The 21,684-nt window shown below is 46.9% G+C and overlaps 1 protein-coding gene across 9 annotated transcripts in view; it reads left to right on the top strand.

Annotated features, from left to right (window-relative positions):
• Positions 1 to 21,684, top strand: part of sox5 (SRY-box transcription factor 5) — an 88,952-nt gene that overhangs the window by 14,940 nt on the left and 52,328 nt on the right. For all 9 annotated transcript variants that reach the window (XM_061806664.1, XM_061806669.1, XM_061806666.1 and 6 more), the window contains exon 3: positions 2,456 to 2,678. In XM_061806664.1, coding sequence (XP_061662648.1) covers positions 2,456 to 2,678 — 223 coding nt within the window. The remainder of the gene's footprint in view (positions 1 to 2,455; positions 2,679 to 21,684) is intronic.

Here is a 21,684-nt window from a genome sequence, read left to right on the forward strand (position 1 = left end):
AGAGGGCACGCCACCCTTTTCCGACTGAGGACTCTAGTCTCGGATTTGGAGGTGCTGATTCTCACTTCACACTCGGCTGAGAATCGCTCCATTGAGAGAGAACAAGGAGGCAAAGTCATGAAATTGGAAGAAATTCAAGGTAGATGTGAGCGTGCTTGTCCTCATTGGGGTTAAAAAGCAAAATACGCAAAGAAACCTAGCCAGGTACAGAAAGAACCTGCAAAACTCATTTTTACTGGCAAATATTGAGAGGAAAAGTGACTTTTTTGTGAAATAAAATGCAATTTATGTGAGGGCGAATGGTCAAAATGGTTGCATAACGCTGTATTTTGTGCACACGGCCTTGGTTCGGCAGGGAAAGAAAAGATGTTGGAAGCACTTTCCTGGTTTTGTGCAGCAGCATCCTGACTTCGAACCTCTGCCCGCCCGCCCCCAACTCAACCGCCCATCATTCGTGTACATTAAGCGACGCGCTAACCATGTCATGCTCGGCGCGCAATGCATGAGCAGCAATGCTGGCAGAATTACTGAATTATTGAAGGCGCTGACTTATTCAGAATGCGAAAGTGTGAAAACGCAGTATCGACGCGAGATAAAGCGAGACTCGACCAAGTGTGGGGGAATTCCAAGCGATAATGGCCGGCTGCGCCCGTGTCTTGTCGGTCCTAAAAGCTGACGTCGGAGGAGTTATTACGGCATTTCCGATTTACAACGTTTTAATTTGGCACTTCACGAGGTCCGAACAGCTCATCCTGATTCAATTGTGGACTGTGATCAGAGTGTCAGGTTCCCCTTCGAGGCTGCGAGTTAATCATTTGCAAATGATCTCCACCCAAATACAACAATAATGACATCAACAGAGCTGCGTCTCCATCGCGGGCACGCGCCGAACCGCGTGCGTACGCCACTTTATGTGTGCCACGGGTTTGGAGGTGGCGTTTGCTGCCCTGTGCTGAGATTAGCCAAAGATTAACTCGGTGGACCATTGACCCTTCTCCTGTATGCAAAGAGCTGAGCCGACAGACTGACGGGCGGATTGAGTGACTAAGTCACTTGGTTCTGAAGTCTTAAAATCACAAAAAATAATGAGCCCCTTAAATGTGTTTGCTTTCATTTTTGGCTTTAACTTTGCAAGATGCAGATTTAAAACAGTACCCGCAAGTAGCAACTGTCAACTGCTTGTCCCGTTAGGGGTCGCCACAGCGTGTCACCTTAGATGAGCGCATATTTGTTTGGCACAGTTTTACGCCGGATGCCCTTCCTAGCCGGGAAGAGAAGCTTCCAGTACCTGGTATTCCCAGGTAGTCTCCCTTGGAAGTACTGACCGAGGTCAAACCTGCTTACTGCCGAGATCTGACGAGATCGGGCGTTCTCAGGGTAGCATGGCCGTAAGCCTCATCAACAAACCCAAATACCGCAATCAAGTATTACCCAAAAATGTCCACACTTGTGTTCCATAATATATCCTTTTTTGCAATGAATACATCCTTGAATTACAAAATGGTGGCATGTGGACGGGGCGGCCGTCCGCACATGTGTACAATTTGACGCAGCTCGAGGTTGTTCGGCCTCGGCGGAGGCGCTTGCGTGCGTCTACGCCGTCGGCGCTTTGTCGCAGCGGCGGATCGACTGCGCGCTGCCTCTCAGTGTCACAGTTAATTGGGCTGAGTAGGTATTAAGTCAATCTTCCAAACAAATGTCACCTCGACTGGATTGAAGGCTCGCCGGTATTCGCCATTCAAGCTGTTCCCGTGACCTCGCTCTCCGCCAGGGCAGATCCAACAGCTCAAACTTGAGAAATTAATCCAGGCTTTTATTTAGTGCTCGTTTCACTCGGTTCCGAGGATGAGTAAAGACAGCAGGATGGTTATCCATGGCGAAGGATTGGCACGAAGAACACAGCTTTTACCGTTGGCTCAATATATATTTTGTAGCTGTCATGCCAGTTGTTCAGTCTTTTGTGATTTTAGTCCTTACATAAATTTACATCTTGACAAAGTTCCAAATCTTTGCTTCGTACCATTAACAGGCTCACAATACAAACGTACCGGCGCCGAAAGTCGGCCCTACGAGTTGTGTACGCTAACGTTGGACGCCGCTCAAAGCCGAGCCGCGGAAGGCTTTGTAACGAAGCGCGAGCGTGCGTCCGAGAGCGGACTTTTTGTTTGTTTGTTTCATGTGCTCAATCTGTCAAGTACCTCCAAGTCAGTCAAATGCAGATTCCAGCGGAGAATAAGCAAGACGTGTGCCCTAACTTTACCAAAATTGGCAGGGGATGAAAGTTGAAATTCCGTGCTGCGCTGGGCTCGAAGAAAAGCCGAGAATAAAGGAAGCAAAATAAAGAGATAAGAATGACGATCGCGAGTGGCCATGCCAGCTCCTCCCAACTCTCCACATTTGGAGATAATTGATGAATCTAATGACTATTTTTCACCATCACCCCCCCCCCCTCCAGGATCTGGACGGTTCCAAGGGGAACTCCCTCAGCCCTTACGCCCTGCACAATGCTACCTCACCGGGCAAAGACGAAGGCGGCGCCGGAGGTCGGCCGTGCGGCGACGGCGGCTCGGCCGCGGGCGCCCTGGGAACCCCGGAGAGACGCAAGGGGAGCTTGGCGGACGTCGTGGACACACTGAAACAACGCAAGATGGAGGAGCTGATCAAGAATGAACCAGAAGGTCAGTCTTGCTCTCTATTCTCTCTCTCTCTCTCAGCTTCCCTCTATTCTCTCTGTCATTCTCTCGCATTCTGCTGTGAACCCACACATAAGAGGCGACTCTTTGTTGCGTTTTTGTTTTTTTTCCACCACGCAATCAGACGGCTACAGTATACGGGCCCATTGTCCGGGCAAGCTTTGCATATTTATTTAATATTTAACCTGACAAACGAGAGCCGTCTGTGGAAAGCCTCCAGACGTTGCTCCCCACTCGCTGTCTGGGTTCGTCTGCGCCATCTCGCTACCTTTGTAACCTTAGCGACAGAACCAGGGCCAACCCCGTTTGACCAACGACAGACGCCCAATCGCAGACTTTGCTTCTCTCCGCGTCTGAAATCAAGTCTTGGCTTTTGACAGTCGGGAATGGACAGTTGGAGTTAAAATTAGCCTTTGGCCAACTCTAATTACCCCTTGGCAGATAACGGGGCGCTTAAGTCACTCCATGCGACAGTGATAATGGCGATAAGGAGATCACCAACAGGTGTCCATCTCCTGATATAAATATGTTTTGCTAGCGGGTGCCGTCCTTGTTTGTAGAAAACAACTTGGTGTGCAACTGGTGTTTCTCGGCACTTTCTCGTGACATTCCGCCCCGTAACGGTTACTGCGCAGTGAAAGAAGCACTACAAGTGTGTTTACCTCCCTTTGTAGATCGTTTTTTGTGTGCGTGTGTTCCACCTATAGTTTCCCCTGGTGCATCAACAGCCTTTCATTTCAAGCTGTGATGTGCTAACCTTATTATTTGGGCTTTTCTCTCCGTTTTTCAATGCGGTCAAGACCGCCGCTGGTCCGCTCGCTCGCTCGCTGTCTGCATGTTTTTATTCTAGTCGATAGAGAGGCCTGTTGTGCCGCACACACATATATACAAAAAAATAAAAAAGGAAAGAAAAGAAAGAGGGGAAAACTGCTGTCGGTGGAGCTGAGCTGTAATTGAGGTGTGTTTTGGGTTGTTCGCTGCTTCACTGGACCTCGTGAACTGGCGGGGAGGGGAAAAAAAAACAATAATGGATCTTTATGAGTCAGCCAGGGCAACGAAAAAGAGAGAACGAGAGTGAGAAAGTAAGAAGGAAGTATAGAAGGAGTAAAAGAGGAGAGTGAAGAAGTGATCTAAAGCGGTGGCGTCTTCACAGACCCCATTAGTGGCGAGGCGGCAACGCCGACCAACCGGGAGCATTATCAGCTCCGGGTTCAAATGAAACGGGCCGACAAAAGCGGCTCCAGACCTCACAGGCGCAAAACCCCGGGCCAGCCGGGGGAGAAAGGAACCGACGACAAGGAAGAACCGGGAAAACGAGAGCGAGGGAGGGAGAGCTAGGAGAGCAAAGGAAACAGCGAGGGGCGGTATTGAAGGCGAGATAAAAATCCTTCTTCTGTGCCCGGCTCGCTATTGTTCGGCTGCGCGGGCTCACAAAGGCCATTAGCGGCAAACAGCAGGTTGGGATGAAAATTTAATGAAGGCTTTAATCATTATGAAAGGCCTCAAATATTACCGCTCTCTCTCTCTCTCTCTCTCTCACACACACACACACGCTTGCATATCGCTTCCAGCTGGATCAATGACACACACACTTTTCGAGGAGCATTAAAGGGAGGGATGCGAACAAGGAGCCAAAGACACAAAATGGGTCAAAAAAACAATAAACATCTTGAAACTAAAAAGAAGAGGCCGGACTCGGTGCGGGCTGGCCCTGAGCTACACTTCGCACACAAAATAAGTTTGTGGTCAGGGTTGCTCTACTCAAGGTAGATGAATGGCCGTGTGTACTGGGGCAGAGTTTGTGCACTGATGAGATTACGTGCATATGCACGGGCAAATCCCAACATTTATGCGCGACGAAATGCAATGTACGCTCCATAAGTATGTCGGCGCCCGTGTTTGTGTCTAATAAATGACTAGCCGTGCTGTCCCTGTTGGCCTGGCCCAGTCGTGCTCCACTGCTCCCCCTGCTCGCCAGTCATCTTGCGTCTTACTCCGCTAACCACCTGCTACCCTTGAGATACACCACAAACACACACACAGACGACAACCCCAGTACACGGACGCGCACGCTATACACATTCCTCAAGAGCAACAGGGCGGAAGGAGCTGGGAACGCATCACCACCTTACCGGCGCGGAGCCACGATGTGTTTGTCGAAGCGAGGGGATGCGGAATAATGAGAGCTGGGTGCGAGGTCCGCGGGCCAGTCGGTGCACGGATCTCTCGAGGGACGACTGAAATGAACACACCCGCACGATGCGTTCACACATATGGCTTGGACAGTGCCTCCGGGGCACGCCCTTTGACCTATCGCAACCCTGGGCGTTTTAGTCGATAGCGGCTTTGATAAATTAATGCGTGGATGAGAACAGGGGGTGTGAAAGGATGGATGGTTGGGTAGATTATTAGGGAGAATAAAATCGGAAGGGTCTCGGGGATGGAAAATCCGCGGTGAACGGGTAGTTTAATTGGTTGGTTGGTTGGTTGGGCATTTCTTTCGGCTTGTCCCATTAGGGGTCGCCAGAGCGTGACATCGCAGATGAACACTCATATTTGTTTGGCACAGTTTTTATGACGGGCGCCCTTCATGACCCCTCTCAGCGAGTAGAGGCCCCAGTGAGATACAAACTCACAACCCCCGGTTTACCAAAACAGTGCACTGGGCCTCTCTCGGGGGATTGGATGGCTTCAATTATAAGGATGAGTGCTCTGTTGATGCGCAACTGGAAACAGATAAATGGATAGCACGGCTTGCCATCATGAGATTCCAGTTCACATCACTGGTTGTGGTGCCCTTGAGCAGAGCACCAGAGCCTTAAAACTAATCCCCTGACAAACAGGTTCCAAATGGTTCCCCGCAGTGTGTACTTCACCACTGCGATAGCTGGAGCGAGGGGACGGTTGGACGTATGGGGACCTGGGAGAGAGTTCCAGAGGGGAGACATTTGGGTAGATGGGTGTCCCGGCAGGATGTCGTCAATGAGTGAATGGACTTTGGATGGGGTGTGTGGATGCTGATGGAACCGGGTAAACATACTGTATGAATGGGTAACTTGTCACTTGTGCGATCCCGCTTCACACCCAAGGCACCAAACCCTCAAAAGTTGCTCCCTTTTCCAGTGGTAAGATGTCAGGGTTGGCTGTATAAAGGAAGTCATGTGGGTCGATGGCTGGAACTGAAATGTGGGTGGTTTAATTCATTGATGGGTCGGGCGGTCGGACTTGGATGGATTCGTACATGGGTGGAATGGTAGACGGCTCACTAGATAGATGTTCGGTTTGATGGCGATGTTGGCGGAAGGATTTATTTGTAATCTCGTCAGACCCTTCCCCGTGTACTTTACGGCCTTCACCTGACACTTCAGACAGCGCCGGCTGCTCCGTTGCAGGATGAGAGGCACGCCGGCAACCTGCGGGTCAAGCGCAATGGCGATTTTTTTTTTTTTTTTTTTTTTTTTTTTACGGCTCAGCGTACTCGCCGCTTCGCAGTGCTCCGAGGCACCGGTCTCCATACTGAGAATGCCAACTCAATGACAGATGTCGCACAACAACACACACGCACACACGCACGTACTGCACTTCATCTACTTCCAAGGCAACGAGGGATCCAAGGGCTTGCTTTTAGAGCGCACTGAGGCATTTTATAGGACAGCACTTAGGCGAGGCCATTGTGCCAGACAAGCACACACTGGCCTCGGCTCCCTCACGCCTCCGTTCACTCCAGTGGGTGACAATGGGAAGGGCGGATGCATTCTGCCAAGGAGCAGAAGCTGGAGAAAGAAAGGACGGTGGAGGGGGGGGGGAGAAGAAGGAGCTTGATAAGTGGAAGGATCGAGGCAAGTCTTTCGTTCATCCGTCCATCAGTCCACCCCCACCACCCCTTTACTTTTCTTAATCCTTCCAATGCCGTGCTAGCGCACATGCTAAACGCCGACAATGGAATACTGGAACCCTCGCGAGGGTCTTTAACTTTGAAGCATGGACGCCTTGGGGTAATTTATGGCCTGAAATGGCCAAAAAGCCAGAAAAAAAAAATGGATTCAAAAGTTTGTTTCCGGGCTTTCTTTATGGGTGCAATTTGGTAAAAGTAAATCCCTGGATAATTTGTGTCGATTGCTAATTGGACATTAATTTGGCATTTCAAATCAACACGCAAGACGCTGTCTTTCTTTTCGTCTTCTTTTTATCTTTCGCTTCCATTTTCACGCCGTGAGAGCTCCGGCGACATCATGCGCGGCGAACCTGAGGCCCATTGTGGGGCCGTCCATTGTTGCCTCCGATGAAAGCCGCATTCAAGTCACTTCTCTTATTGAATTGTTTTGCCTCCACGCTACTTTCTTTCTTTCTGACGTTCTCTTCCCCCAACCTCGCGCGAGACAATCGGTGGGGATGAAACTCCCATTCTGCCTTTCTTCCCCGTCCAGATGAGCGATATCGAGGAGATGAATAGTGCGCGTATCCGCGTGTGAGTGTTGGGGTGTGGTGGGGGTGGGGGTCTGGAGCCGGAGTGCCCCGGCTTTTGTCCGATACAGGAGCATAAAGAGGCTTAGAGAGAGGAGAGAGGGTCCTGTGGTTTTCCTGATGGTCTGTGTGTGTGTGCATGTGCGCGTGTGTGTGTTTTCGGCCTCCCGGCGCGGCATTAAGTTTAGGACAAAGGCTCGAGGTTCATGAATCAGCCGAGGCTTCCAAGCTCGGCTATTGTGGCCGAGTCACAGTGTGAGTGTCCTGCAGCATGCTGAGTATGTGCGTGCATGCGTGCACGTGTGTGTGCGAGTGCGTGTGTGTGGCCATATCTGGTGACCAGGCAGGTTGGGTCAATATGTCTATGTGCAATTTTGTGCATGGCCTCAATCAGCGTGAATGTGTTTCCATGCAAGTGTACGTCAAAATGTCCCACACAAAAGCTGCCTGTCAGACAGATCCTAAAATAATTGACAGCCCCCCCCCCCCCCCGCAAATATCTCCCCCCCTTCCTCGCTCCCTCTCCATTCACTTCCATTCACTAACACGTCTTCCAATCAAATCGAGGGAATCCGCAATTTATCTCGACTTCTTACAAACTCCCCTCATTTGCACGCCCTGTTGTTGTTTTCCTTCAGCCTTCTGTTATTCCCCCCCCCCCGTCCCACCATTACCATGGAGAGACAGAGGAATGTTTTCTTTTTTTGTTTGTTTTGTTTTCTTTTTTTTTTTTTTTTTTTTTTAAGGATGCATAATGGCTTCAAGGTTAATGAGTTTTCTGCACCAAACTTTATCCGCCGGGTTACTTCACAGGGGAAAGTAGATATGAATGTTGGTGAAAAGCATTAAAATGAAGATTTCCAATTAAAAAAAAAACATTGCATAAGAGATGGATAAATTTGAAATTTATATGCTGATATGTGCATATAAGGCAAAGATTCACATTTCCAGTCAGTCTTTGTACAGCACACGTTAATTTTGTGCTGCACAAAATGGCTCAGGCTCTTATGTTAGCAATACATAATGTATCTTTATTAATCTAATCAATGCCAGTGAAGTATGTATCGCGACAAGGAGAACAATAAACTCCTCTTCCGCTGGATGACAGAAGGCACAATTAACCCGTTTATCCACCGTTTGTACGACACAATAATCGCTTTGTTTGCAACTATACCTGCCCGGAACCGCGCTTTGCACGTAAACTTGATTGAGACTCGGAATTATGATTATTTTAAGGCGCACGCTGTACTTTTGGTGATGTTTTTGCTAAGAAGTCATGTAAAATATATGCCTCGGAAAGACTGTGCGATTGACATCCATAAAGACAATAAAGCAAAGGCCTTCATGTAGACGTTATAAATGCAAGTGGTGTTTTTTTAAATTATTTTGTACCCAGTATTTTTGCCTCGCTGCCCATCTTCCCAGCATCCCTTTGGGCAAGTACATATCGCGGCGAGTTGGGGCAACAAGTCATCCAGGCAGCCCCGCAGTCACCTCCAACTCAGACGCCCAATCGAGCCAGTCGCTCAGTATCTCGGCCAGCGCGTCTCTGTGTCACCCATGGAAGCCGCAGGGCCCGAACACGAATTAACCCCTGGCCGGCCGGTCAGAGGGCGGCTCCCGCGATTCGAGTGCTGGTGGTGTGTGTGGGGAGGAGGGGGGAGTGGAGTGGAGCGCTTATTTGAGCCAGATGTTGGGGGACAAGAACCTCAAATCTCCACCTTGTACCCATCCCCGATCCTGCCTTCCTATTCTTGTTCAAGCTTGGCGAGCGGCGCGTTGGTTTCTCTTCTGGATTGATTGTTGTCCTTCCATCTCCTTCTTTCTGATCCCCCAACATCCCTCCTCTTGCCTGGCAGCTTGCCCCTCCCTTGTTGTCCCCCCCCCATCCTCTTTCCAGCTTCCTATTTGCGCCGCCTTCCATCTTTTTCCACGCACTCCCCTCCATTCATGCTTCCTTCCTCCTCCTCCACCTCCTCCTCCTCCTCTTCCCTGGCTGGGCTCAGGAGCAGCGAACAGGTGTTGTCTCCTTTTGATTTGGGTGCGTTCGGATTAATGTTGTCAGCTCAGCTGTTAAAACAACTGCCACCGCCAGATGCCAGTCAGTTTGGGGCTGGAGCTGTCACCTACACACACACACACACACACACACACGATTACACCGATGCAATCTCAAACACACGCACACACAGGGGTCCTCTTGGCTCATTGTTTCGCCAACGGAGCAAATCAGCTGCTGCACGCCAGTCTCGCTTGTAACCCAGGTGGGGTTTTTGTGTTGCCTTTCCAAAATATTGCAGTCACAGAGGTTGACGTGATACCCTGCCGATCTTTAATGCACAGTCGAGGTCCCAGTCTTTCGCTCGTCGGTGAAAAACATGGTTTGAAGTCACGTTTCGTCCCGGTGGTGCTCGGAGTAAGATCCTTACAGCTGGCTTGGGCCGACAAGTGTTCACTTCCACCACAACCCTGCTTTCCCCTCTCGGTTCAACCTGCCGACATAAAACTTTGACACATCTATGATTCACACTCGTCCTGCCCCCCCCCCCACCCTTTTTTTTTTGCATGTCTGTATTTGTCACCGTTTTCTTTGGCGCCGGACCCCGTTCTACACACGCACACACAACAACCCTTCTTTTACTCGGGTTTTTCCATCCTGAAAGACTGTTAAATTTAGAACCGGTTAACCTGCTTTACGCTATGTGCGAGTACAACTGTGATTAATTACAAATCATCAGCAGTGTGCGCGGACTTCACGAGGGCCCGCGGTGTGTCATACGGGCAAAAGAGGTCAGTCAAAATTAGGAGCAAATGTTTTTTTTTTTTTTACAATTGTAATTGATAAATAAGTAAGTACCATATTTTCCGCACTATAAGGCGGACCGCATTATCAGGCGCACCTTCAATGACTGGCTTGCTTTAAAAAAAAATGTATATATAAGGTGCACTGCATTATAAGTTGCAGTTGAGTTTGGGGTTACATTACACATCCATTAGATGGGCTGTGCTAAAAGCTCAATAATAATCAATATTATATCAATATTAAACCAATTTATAAGGTGCACTGTCAGCTTTTGAGGAAAATTAAAAGCTCTTATAGTGTGAAAAATACGGTTAGGTGTCATGCAGATATTTTTGTAATTAAATAAAACAATATGAATAAAATATACCTCAAAATTGGAATTTTCAAAAGAATTTTACACTTGCAAAATATTTCAGTAAAAATGTGGTTCAAGAAAAATAAAATATATAATTCCTATATCAAAAAAGAAATAAAAAATAATTGCAAATGATCAATGTTACAAAGTAAAAATAGTTTCACATATTTAAAAGTGCATTTTAAATAAGTACAAAAAACTAAATATAAAATAAAAGTGCAGATAAAAATTAAAATTTTTAAGTTAAAAAAATTCAAATAACATCAACACTCTCTGGACCAGATAAAATTTTGCAGATAGAAAAATCTGATACTTTCAGAAAATGATACTCTGGACTTAAAATTTTCAATTATATAAAACCTGTTGCAAATTCGCAACCCCTGCCCGGAAAGTAAATAAAAATAGAGCTTCAGATAAATACCCATTTCAAGATGCGGTAAATAAAACCTAGCAAATTACTTCACTTTTCAGCACAATTCCTGTGTACGATTGAAAAGTGAGAAAATTGTCACACGAGATACTGGAAGTAACCCCCCGCCCCGCCCCTGCCTCCTCCCGCCCCGACTTCCTTTCCGCCCTCTCTCCGAATCAGTCCCCATACTTGTGTGCGAGCCCAACACTGGACAATCTTGTGATGCGGTTTCAAGGAGCCGTGCTCAATAACACACTGGGCACTTGTTTGGGAGGTCACGCCGGTTTATCTGACACACTCTTACACACACGGCCAACACAGCCCATGACTGTCCCCACTTTTTTTTTTCCACCTTATGTATCAACCTACTCCGCGGAAACCCACCCACTTTTTTTTTTTTTTTTTTTACTAACCAAAGCCCCCACTACTCCCTCCACCTTCCCTGCAGTTTTGCAACGATCACATCCTCCTTGTGTGTTTTGTTGTCTCGCTTAATTACACTAACAAGGTTACGGGCCAAGGTTATCATAAGCCAGTGAAGTCTTTTGGTATCTGCCGAGCTGAATGCTGTTAAGACAATTAGCTCACTCAGAGAGTCATGGGTGTCTTGTCAGGGAAAGAGAGGGGATGGAGGAGTGGGAGAGGGGTTCTGAAACTGACTGGAATGTTCCAGAAAAGACGCAGCAGCACAGTTCAAGGATAAAAAAAAAAAAAAAGGTCAAATAATCGGATTAATTAGCACAGAAACGCAGGAATTGATCACGCGAAAGTGTTATTACCAGGGTTAAAATGGCACTCGTGCGTCATTCAAACTCTCCAAACAGACATAAACAAAAGGTGGTGGTGGGGGCAGTGTTAAAAATATAGCAGAAAATTTCAATTGTGTTGCCAGCTGCCTTTTCATTGGCCGCAGATGGCCAAAAAAGTGAGCTCGGAGCATCTTCGCTATCTATCGTCTTGGTTTGTTTCCGCTTGCCCCATAAAATGTCATCTTCCCATGGAAATTATAAGGGAAAAAGCTCTGAGCGCGCACATGCTAGTCAGCCCAGCATTCCTGCGCCTTTTGGACTCTTATTGCCATCGGTCTAATGGTTCTCACATGCCCGTCGCCCTTATCTCTGAGCGGGACAATGCGGGGCCTTTTTTTTACCCCCTTCAAGACTTTACAAGGCATTCTTGTCTAATGGGACAAGTAGGGGAGAGCGAGCGACCCACCCACAAAAAAAAAAAAACAAAAAAAACAAAGAGATATAACAGATTTCTAAAGAGAATTCATATACCAAGAATTCCATGTGTGATGTTATCGTGACTTTTCCGGGTTTCGATTGGCTAAAAGTGACTTAGCTGCAAAATAGCTACAATCTTACGTATATGAAAAATCCTTTTTCCTCACCGTCAGTTTAAAAAAAAAAACAAAAACGTCTCGACGCAGCTCCGTTTGATTGGTCGGCCGGCATGCAAAGCAGCATGCTTGTGTCAAGAGCTTCTTGCTGCGCTGTCTGTCTCCCCGCCATCGCTTTGACAGGCAGATGAAAAATGTCACGACTCGCTAGAGAAAAAACACGAGAGCGTGTGCGCGCGCTAAGCGCCGTGGGTCTGTTGTATTGCTAATGCGAGGGTCCGGCCGTACGCGGCGGGGCCCCGACGTACAATGTCTTCTTTTGTTGTCACGTTAAAGTGATGCAATAAAGCCGCGCGGTGACAAGGACGGCCCGCGGGCCGCCGCGGCGTGGCGGGGACGAGGGGCGAGGTGGTGGGGGATAGGGGCGGGGGGGCGCGCTTGGGTGCGTGAGTGCGCGCGCGTGGAGTGCAGACAAGAGCGCTGAAGAGGGGTTATTGCCACAAGACAGATTGCAAGTGTCATTTTCCATTACAGCAGCCTGAGCCACAGTGCACGTGCACACACACACACACACACACACACACACACACACACTCCTCGGCCTACTTTAACAAGATGCTTTTGACAGGAAGAGATGTGTGCGCCTTAATAGAATGCCCAGACTATTACATTGTCACCTCAGGTGGAGAAATCAAGATTATTTTTTTTTTTTTGGACCGGATTTTGACGAGAATCTGATTTGAAACTAAAACGAAACGGGAGGGCAAACGTGGAATTGAAGAAACACTAAGTCGCCGGTAAAAAGCGACGTGGGAAGTGTGCGGATGCTACACCGGCTTCAAATGAGGTGAAAATATCTCCGGTTGGCGCGGTGACAACGCAGCATCACCTACTTTTGTTCATGGACCAGGTTACAGTACTTTTAATGCTCGTCCACACAGTTTCGAGGAGGGAAAATGACACCGTCACCGCCACCTGACCCCACCTTGAATAAATAAAAACTTTCATGCTGTAGTTTGACCTAAATTTGAAACTCAAAATAAAACGGGAAAGTTGTGTAACTCAAATACTTGCGAATCACTTCGGGTACTGCGCTGCTTTTAAAGCCCAGGTGACATCCCTATAAACATTCTAAAATAGATATTGAAATGAAAAATACAAATAACATTATTCACTTCAATGTTCACATGAAAAAATAAACATGAGCGGAGAGCACGTCATCCACGTGCAAAGATGCGGAAGTGTCATTCGACATCAAAGTAGTCGCCATAATTGCTGCATCCTCTGTCCGTGACATCACGCCGGGACATTGAAAACACGCTGTGGCCCCCACTATGGGAGACGAACACGCCCCTTCTGACACGGAAGCTCTTTTCTAAAAGGAGAATGTCACACAATCGAGTGAAGTGACCGGGGCACTATTACCCTATTGTTTCGAGCATTATTTAGAAGATATGCGGATGACTTCTAACTAACAACAGACTCCCAGACAGTGTGAATGAACCACCCCGGCCAAAGCCGTGATCAGCGGACACGGCGCTGACGGGCACATCGACACATTTAGCACCTCTGACTTACGAACGCGGATCTTCTGTTATGTTCTGAAAGGATTACGTCCCCCCCACCAACTATTTTCTTTTTTAGTAGTGCTATTCACACCTACCTGTTATTTGGAATCGATGAAGCTCTCGTCCTTTGAACCCGTGCAATCCATTTTTCACGACGAACCGGATCTTTTAGAAAAGTATGAAGAGCGAATCCATCCTCCCGAGTGTTCGAGCAATAACCAGCAATACGAGCCGGCATTTTGGCTAACACGAAGGAACAAAGGGCTACCTCCCCGCAGGTAAAACTAATTGAAGCAAACGAGTCCGCTCGAGTGCGCCGCTGCCCTGTACGTCACTTCCTGCTTCTTCTCGCAAACAAATCCCTCGAGAGGATTTTCACGACGGGAGTTACAAAAAGCCATACACGTCAAAATCATGTTTTGTTGTGGGAAAAAAACCACATGGGTCCATACCGGCTGCCGTTTTTTCATCAATAACATACTAAAAATCATGCATTTCATGACTATGGCGCTTTAAATGATGAGCTAAGCATCTCTGTGGTCACCACGGCAACCCCGCATCACATACAAAAGATCTTAATGGACTTGCCAGGACTTTGATATTTTGTATTGATTTTCGGCAAGTATTAGATTAAAATGGGTTGGGGGAGGCATAGATTGAAAGCAACAACAGGTAAGAGTTTTACCCTCAAATTTTTGCATCATTTGGGCAGCTTCAAATGGCTTCAATTTTATTTATTTATTCATTTTTTACCATTAATCTTTAATTACAGATCAACACTGAAGGTGGAGCCCGGGAGAACATTTTTTTTTTTTCCACATTTACTTAATAGATCGTTTGTCTGTGTGTCCCCAAGATGTTAAAAAGAAAAAAAATTACACGACAAAATGCATTAATGAAGAAGGCAATTAGTCGTCACTATGCGGATTCTCTCTTCGGGCTCGGAACTTAAAGTTGTCCGGGGTCCGAGGAGAACGAGTCCAAGCGCCAATTCAAACGTCTCCGTGCTACCGCCGAGCATTGAGTGATAATCGAGGTCAACGAGGTGATTGGGGAAAATGGGGTTAGTGTGCCCGCGAGTGCGCAACAGAACATTCTACCCCCCCCCCCCCCTCCCACCGTGAACACACAGCGGCGGAGATAGCGTCGCTAATTTCTGGCTCGAGAAAAAGAAAGAAGTGGGAGGGGGGGATGAATAAATATAAAATGCGAGAGGAAAGGGAAAAATATTTGTCGCCGCAAAGTTTGCCGGCGACTTTCTCAAATGTCGCTTCCAGAATTGTATTTTTTTTCATTTTTTTTTAATGCCCTTCATCGTTCGTTTGCAATGTCGCGCCCTCGCCGCTGCTATTTCCGACTGCCAGTGCGCGCGCACGCGCGTGTCCGCCGATCGGGCTCGCCGAGATTTCATGCCAGTATCAGAATTGGCTGCGGGTTCGGTTCAAATCAAATTGGACATAAGCACCCACAACACCATCTGTTAGGCAAAGGCAAGCGGAGTGAAGGGCACAACTCTCTGTGTGCAGATAAATGGATTTTCAATTTATGAAATTTGTTGACTGACACCCCGGGAAATTCTCACTTTCCACGCCGCCGCCAAATATTCTTAGAACAGCGCGTTTAAAGCTATGCGGCGCTCTATTCCGAGAAGCTAATATTAGCGTAAGCAAAGAGAGACGCTCCATCTGTTGTTAGAATTCATATGCAATGTTCACAAAATATATGGGGGGGGTACATTAGGAAAAAGGTGACTTGGATATACAGTGAAGAAAATAAGTATTTGAACACCCTGCTGTATTGCAAGTTCTCCCACTTGAAAATCATGGCAGGGTCTGAAAATTTCATCGTAGGTGCATGTCGACTGTGAGAGAGATCATCGAAAAAGAGAAATCCATAATTCACAGGAATGATTTATTCCTGTAGTTGTTCACCAGGTTTGTACACACTGCAGGAGGGATTATGGCCCACTCCTCCACACAGATCTTCCCTAGATCAGACAGGTTTCTGGGATGTCTCTGAGAAACACAGAGTTTCAGCTCCCGCCAAAGATTTTCTATTGGGTTTAGGTCTGAAGACTGGGTAGGCCACGCCAGAACCTTGATTTGCTTCTTACGGAGCCACTCCTTGGTTTTACAGGATCTGTGCTTCAGGTCATTGTCATGTTGAAAGACCCAGCCTTGACCCATCTTCAGTTCTCTGACTGAAGGAAAGAGTTTTTTTCCCCAAAATCTCACAACGCATGGCTGCGGTCATCCTGTCCCAGAAAAACACCCCCAAAGCATGATGCTACCACCCCCATGCTTCACAGTAGGGATGGTATTCTTTTTTCACCAAGATACTTGGCAATTTCTAGGTAGCCTACTCCAGCTATGTGGAGTTGTACAATTTTGTCTCTGGTGTGTATGCACAGCTCTTTGGTCTTGGCCATGTTACAAGTTTGAGTCTTACTGATTGTATGGCGTGGACAGGTGTCTTTATGCAGCTGACGACCTCACACAGGTGCATCTGATTCAGGATAATACATGGAGTGGAGGCGGACTCTTAAAGGCGGACTAACAGGTCTTTGAGGGTCAGAATTCTAGCTGATAGACAGGTGTTGAAATATTTATTTGCAGCTGTCTCACTCAAATCAATCCTTAAAAAAAAAAAATCATACGTTGTGATTTCTGGATTTTTCTTTTTAGACGATCTCTCGCAGTGGACATTTTTCAGACCCCTCCATGATTTCTAAGTGAGAGAACTTGCAATATAGCAGGGTGTTCAAATACTTGTAAACTGTAAAGTCGGACAGACTTGATGGTCAGTGAAGTACTCAGTTAACGCGGAATCTGCGCCACATGCAAGGATCCATGAAGCGCTCCCTCCTTGAGTGAAAACGTACTTTTTGCATTGACTTGCGCTCCTTTTTTGTTCTTTGGACTCCACGTCTGCGAAGAGTCACAAGTGTCCCCCCTTCGTGCCTGCCAAGCGATCCGCGGGTTTTTATTAATAACTAAACTTGGAGCCGGCCTCTGATTTCAAAACTCCACGGGGGATGCTCCTCGCCGTCTCACCCGTCAGCTTCAGTGGGAGTCGGAAAAGTAAGGGGGAGGGATTCTTGATGTTTACACGGGGGCCCCGCCGTCGCGGCGACTGTTGCCAAGCGCCGCTCTCCCAACAAGGCAGTAATTGGTGCGGCGAGCCGCTCACCTCGCAAAGGTGGACAAAAAGCTTTTTTTTTTTTTTTTTTTGCACCGATATGTCTGTTGTCCCGCTCGAACCGTTTTATTACAGCGCCGCCCCCCCCATCCTCCTCCCCCCACTTCTTAGCCCTCCGTCTTTGGCAAAGCAATTTGGACCGCCATGAGAGGGAATCAATGGAAATGTGTCCAGACACATGGGCCGGCTCAACCAAACACGAATTGATCATCAAAATAACAACATCATCATTTCGGAAGGGGAGCGTGTTGGAAGGGGCGATTAGCCAGACTGCGGAGCAAATGCTTCAGGCGGAAGGAGATCTTTTAAATATACACACGTTCGTCGCGCAGGAGATCCAGTCTGGAGTTTTCCAGCTCGGCACAGAGACACACAACACCGGGAACGCAAAATTGCTAAATGATGTTCAAATGCAGTCGTGTAGTGGTCCTGTTTACAGTTTGAACAGTAACACTGCGCTTCAATCGAGCAACTGGAGACCCTACCTAAATATCCATCCATTTTCTTTGCCGCTTATCCTCACGAGGGTCGCGGGGAGTGCTCTCAACGGGCAGGAGGCGGGGTACAAGGCGGGGAACTGGTTGCCAGTCAATTGCAGGGCACATGGAGACAAACAGCCGCACTCGCAATCACACCTAGGGGCAATTTAGAGTCTCCAATTAATGTTTTTGAGGATGTGCCCGGAGGAAACCCACGCAGGCACGGGGAGACCATGCAAACTCCACACAGGCGGGTCCGGGATTTAACCTCATAACTGTGAGGCCAACATACTGACAATTGCAATTCTTGAAGATAAAATGCATGTGTTCAACTTCAAAGTTAAATACAACTGAAGTGTTCTCAGGTAATAGTCCAAAATCATCACGGGTGCGGCATCGGTGCAGAATTTCGTCTGAGCAGAAAAGTATTACAAAGTGTTGCTTTGAAGAGTTAGGGTTGGGGGGCACACATATGCTGGCCCAGATCTGCTCGTTTGATTTAGTCTTTAACTGGGTTAAGATAACGGCCTTAACCAGTTAATAAAATGACAGTGGCAAAGATTTAGGTCTCGCCTGAACCGGGTTTTAATCTAATCGCGAGATCGTACGCAAACACACTCTGTCTGCCTCTTGTCACATTCGCGCCGCCGTCTCAATACTTCAGTGTTGGGGGGGGGGGTGTCGGGCTAGACAAACGCCGCCACTGCTTGTATAATTGCTTATTCAACGCTGACCCCTGCTCCGCTCGGGAAGGCGGTGAGGGAGAGGAAGAAGAAGGAAGTGGCGGGAGGAGGTGGGGCGGCCAGAGCCTCATCTTGGCTGCCAAGGCAAGTCAATGTGGAGCCTGTATTTTTTCTCTTTTTTGGGGGGGGACGGGTGGGGGTCCAAAGCCAGGGCATTTTTCCTGTGGACCCTCCTCCTCTACCTCCATCCTGCGTCTTCCTCAGAGCCCGGCTGGGTCTGGCGCTGGCACAGAGGCCCCTTTGTTGTGCACCCGAAGGGCCCGGGGACTCTCCTTTTTCACTCTCTTTCCACTTCCACCACCACCCCCCCCCCCCCCCCCCCCCCCGGTTCCACCTCCACCTCCCTACTCCCCGGCCCCTCCCTTTTACAAATATGAGATAATGGGAAAAATGGAGCTGGCCACTTGCGGTGACTCAGGGCAGAAAAACATGTGAGCGAACAATAGAAAGTGTGAAAGAGAAAGGAGGGATGGCACCGTTCCGGCGCTGGACCGCGACCCGTCTTTCTCGCTCGCCGCGAGATCCAAAAGCCGGACGGGGGAGCTCAAACACACACACACACACACACAGGCTGTATATTTATAAAGTGCAGTCGCACATCGAGTGGACGGGCTTGTTTTCCGGAGAGTTGAGCCAAAATAATAGCTCACAATTCCAGTTATTGTCAAGCCTCGACCACATTAACGTCCACCAAAATATGACTTTTTATTTTTTTTTTAAAGGTAGGAATCCTCCCAAAACTCCACCCCAGCAAATATCCGGGCCCACACCCGATGCGTGGGCCCAAAAAGCGCCATGCACTTACCTCACACTATAAACTCAACGTCGCATAAGAGAATTTTTTATTTATTTTTTTTTTCAAATGGAAATTGTTGTGCTGTCCTTTTTGCATGATGTGGCTTCTGGCAACCGTCGTGAGCGGTTGCCATGTTTTCCTGCGACTGTCGAGCTCAATTAGAGCCTGCAATCAAAAAGTATGCGAAATCATGGGGGGAAAGAAAAATGTGTGAAATAAAAATGCTATTAATGGCGCTCAGAATGTATCACATAAAATGATCAAATATGCTTCCTGGCAACTGTCGTTATGGTTTGAATGTTTGAACGCAGCTCATTAAATAAATACAAAATGTACTTTTTTAAATCAAGAATAAATCAAAGAAGTTTGAATTGTTTTCATGCAACTGTGAAGCTCACTTAATCGAGAAAATAGACAGATATAATATATAAAAGGAAATGAGATCCTATCGGAATTTTATCAAATCAAATGAAAAAAAATTATGCAAAATGTATTACTGAACATTACATTGTGTTTCCTGGAAACTCTTCGCCATGTGACGGTTTGTGCGATTATAAAACTGCCACGCTCGTATCATAAATTGACTTTACAAGTTACATTCAATAAAGCATAAAGAGTTGAAACCAAAATGATATTAAATGTAAGACAAATAGAATAAAATAAAATAAAATAAAATGTTTCCTGGAACCAACTGGGATGTGAATGGTGGCTGTGTTTTCGTACAAAAGCTCTTTTTTTGGTTTTTATTTATTTAAAAAAAAAATAAATTGCATGAAATAATGTTGAAAGCGGTCAAAATAAAATAAAGTATGAAATAAAATCTGGTGTGTTTTTCTGTACGATTGTCATGCACATTTTCAGCAATAATTCAAAGAAATTAGCCAATTTAGTGAATTAAAAATGAATCCAATATAATGTAAATCAATGTAAAAAATAAAAAAAGAAAAAACAACTCAGATAAGTTTAGTTAATTTTTAAAACAGTAATTGCACTTGCCAGGTACTAAGAATAAAAGTAATAAATCCCTTACATTTAAAAAGTGAAATTAAATGAAAAGTAGTTGAGTAACTGTATGGAATTAAATTTGATTTGGGACGGAAATAATGTAAAATATTAAGTATCATTGTCGCTCGCTGTTTACGCGCAACTATCGATAGATTACTGATTTTAAAAAATGAAGTAAAAAAAAACAACTGGAGTCAATTTATTAAAATAATTCAATTAATCTATACATTTTTGGGTTGGTGGCGTTCTATATTAAAGTGTAAACGTACTCGCTGGGCATCAGTGATGGGGAGCAAAACAAGCGCACCCTCCAACAGCCACAAACGCACGCGCACGTACGGTACGGGTCTCCGTTTCCGGATCGCGTTTGTCAAGCGGGCTAAGGGCGGGTCCAATTCCTCGCCGGCCGGGTCCGCATCATCAATCGACATCTCGGAAGGCTACAGCGTGCCTCTTCTCCTCCTGTCGTCCCCCCCCCCCATCCTCTGCACAATGAAAGCGCCTCTTGGCTTTTTTATTAATAGTTAAAGTGGTCCCCGTTCTGTCACTTGGGACAATGGCTGCGGCCCTGTTAATAAATAAAAGTACTAACTAGAAATGGAGACGAGAGAGGCAAGAGAGAGAAAAGAGGGAGAAACGGGCCGACGCTGCCATTTGTTTTTCCCTCTCACTTGTCAGAGCTCTTTGGCTTAAAAGCCTCTGTCATTGTTGAGGGAGAGAAGTGGGGCGGGGTGGGCGGTGGTGGGGGGCGAAGAGGGAGCACCGGGGGCTAATAGCACCTGTTGCAGCGATGGTGAGACAGCTGTCAGGGAGGGTGGGAAACACGGGAACACCCCCCCCCCCATATTTCTCTTACATGCGGATGAATGGCGGAAAATCAAGGACGGTGCGGTGGGGGGGGTCCTCTGAATATGGATTTGAAAAGACGAGAGCCGGGGATGAAGTGTGAAATATAAATAAATAGAGCGAGAGGACGGCGTGTAAGTTTCGAATTGATCCTTTGCCCTTCAGTGTTGGGGTCGGGATCGGCTCGACTGAGTCGGCGGGTCGGCGCTGATTCGGGCCCTGGAGAGCTCGCCACGGTATGTAGGACAGACGCCGCCGGTGCATCTGCGTGCGAGCAGCGCTTGTATTGTCATGTGTTTGGGGAAGACGCGTGCGAATTGGCCGTGCGTCTTTTAGAAGCCATGGAACAATAAAATAATAATAAATACTTGATATTATGCGAGGACACGAGTTGGCCGCAACTAACACCTTCACCGTATTTGCAATTCGGATGACGTGACTGCAACACGGTCCGTGTCTGTTGGTCGAAACGATCTCTAAATGCTTGAAATATGTCGAAAAATCAGGTCACCCTAGTGCAGATAAGTGGCTCAGATAATGTATGTATGGATCGTTAAATATACAGCGATGCCTTGGTTCTCGACCACAATGCGTTCCATAAATGGTTCAAAAGTTAATTGTTCAGAAACCAAATCGATGTTTCCCATTGCAATGAATGCAAAAAGAAATATTGCGTTCCAAGCCTAAAATAATTAAGCTTTATAAAGCATTTTTTTTAGCTTTTTCTGAGAATAAACTGCATAGTAGAAATACATGTCGAGTTTAAATACTTTATCGAATGATTTTTTTTTTTTAGGAATATATTTATTTTTTGCTTAAAATGTACGTTTTAGTAGTAGAGTACGCTAGGCTGGGAGTGCATTGCCGTATCTGTAGACTGTAAACTTTTTTCTTCACAAAAGTGGAGGATAACTTTAAACAAACAATAATGAGGGGGGGAAGCATTTTTTTTTTCCAAAAAGTAACAAAAACATTCGTAA

This window comes from Syngnathoides biaculeatus, chromosome 20 (genome assembly GCF_019802595.1).
Source record: "Syngnathoides biaculeatus isolate LvHL_M chromosome 20, ASM1980259v1, whole genome shotgun sequence".
NCBI lineage: Eukaryota > Metazoa > Chordata > Actinopteri > Syngnathiformes > Syngnathidae > Syngnathoides > Syngnathoides biaculeatus.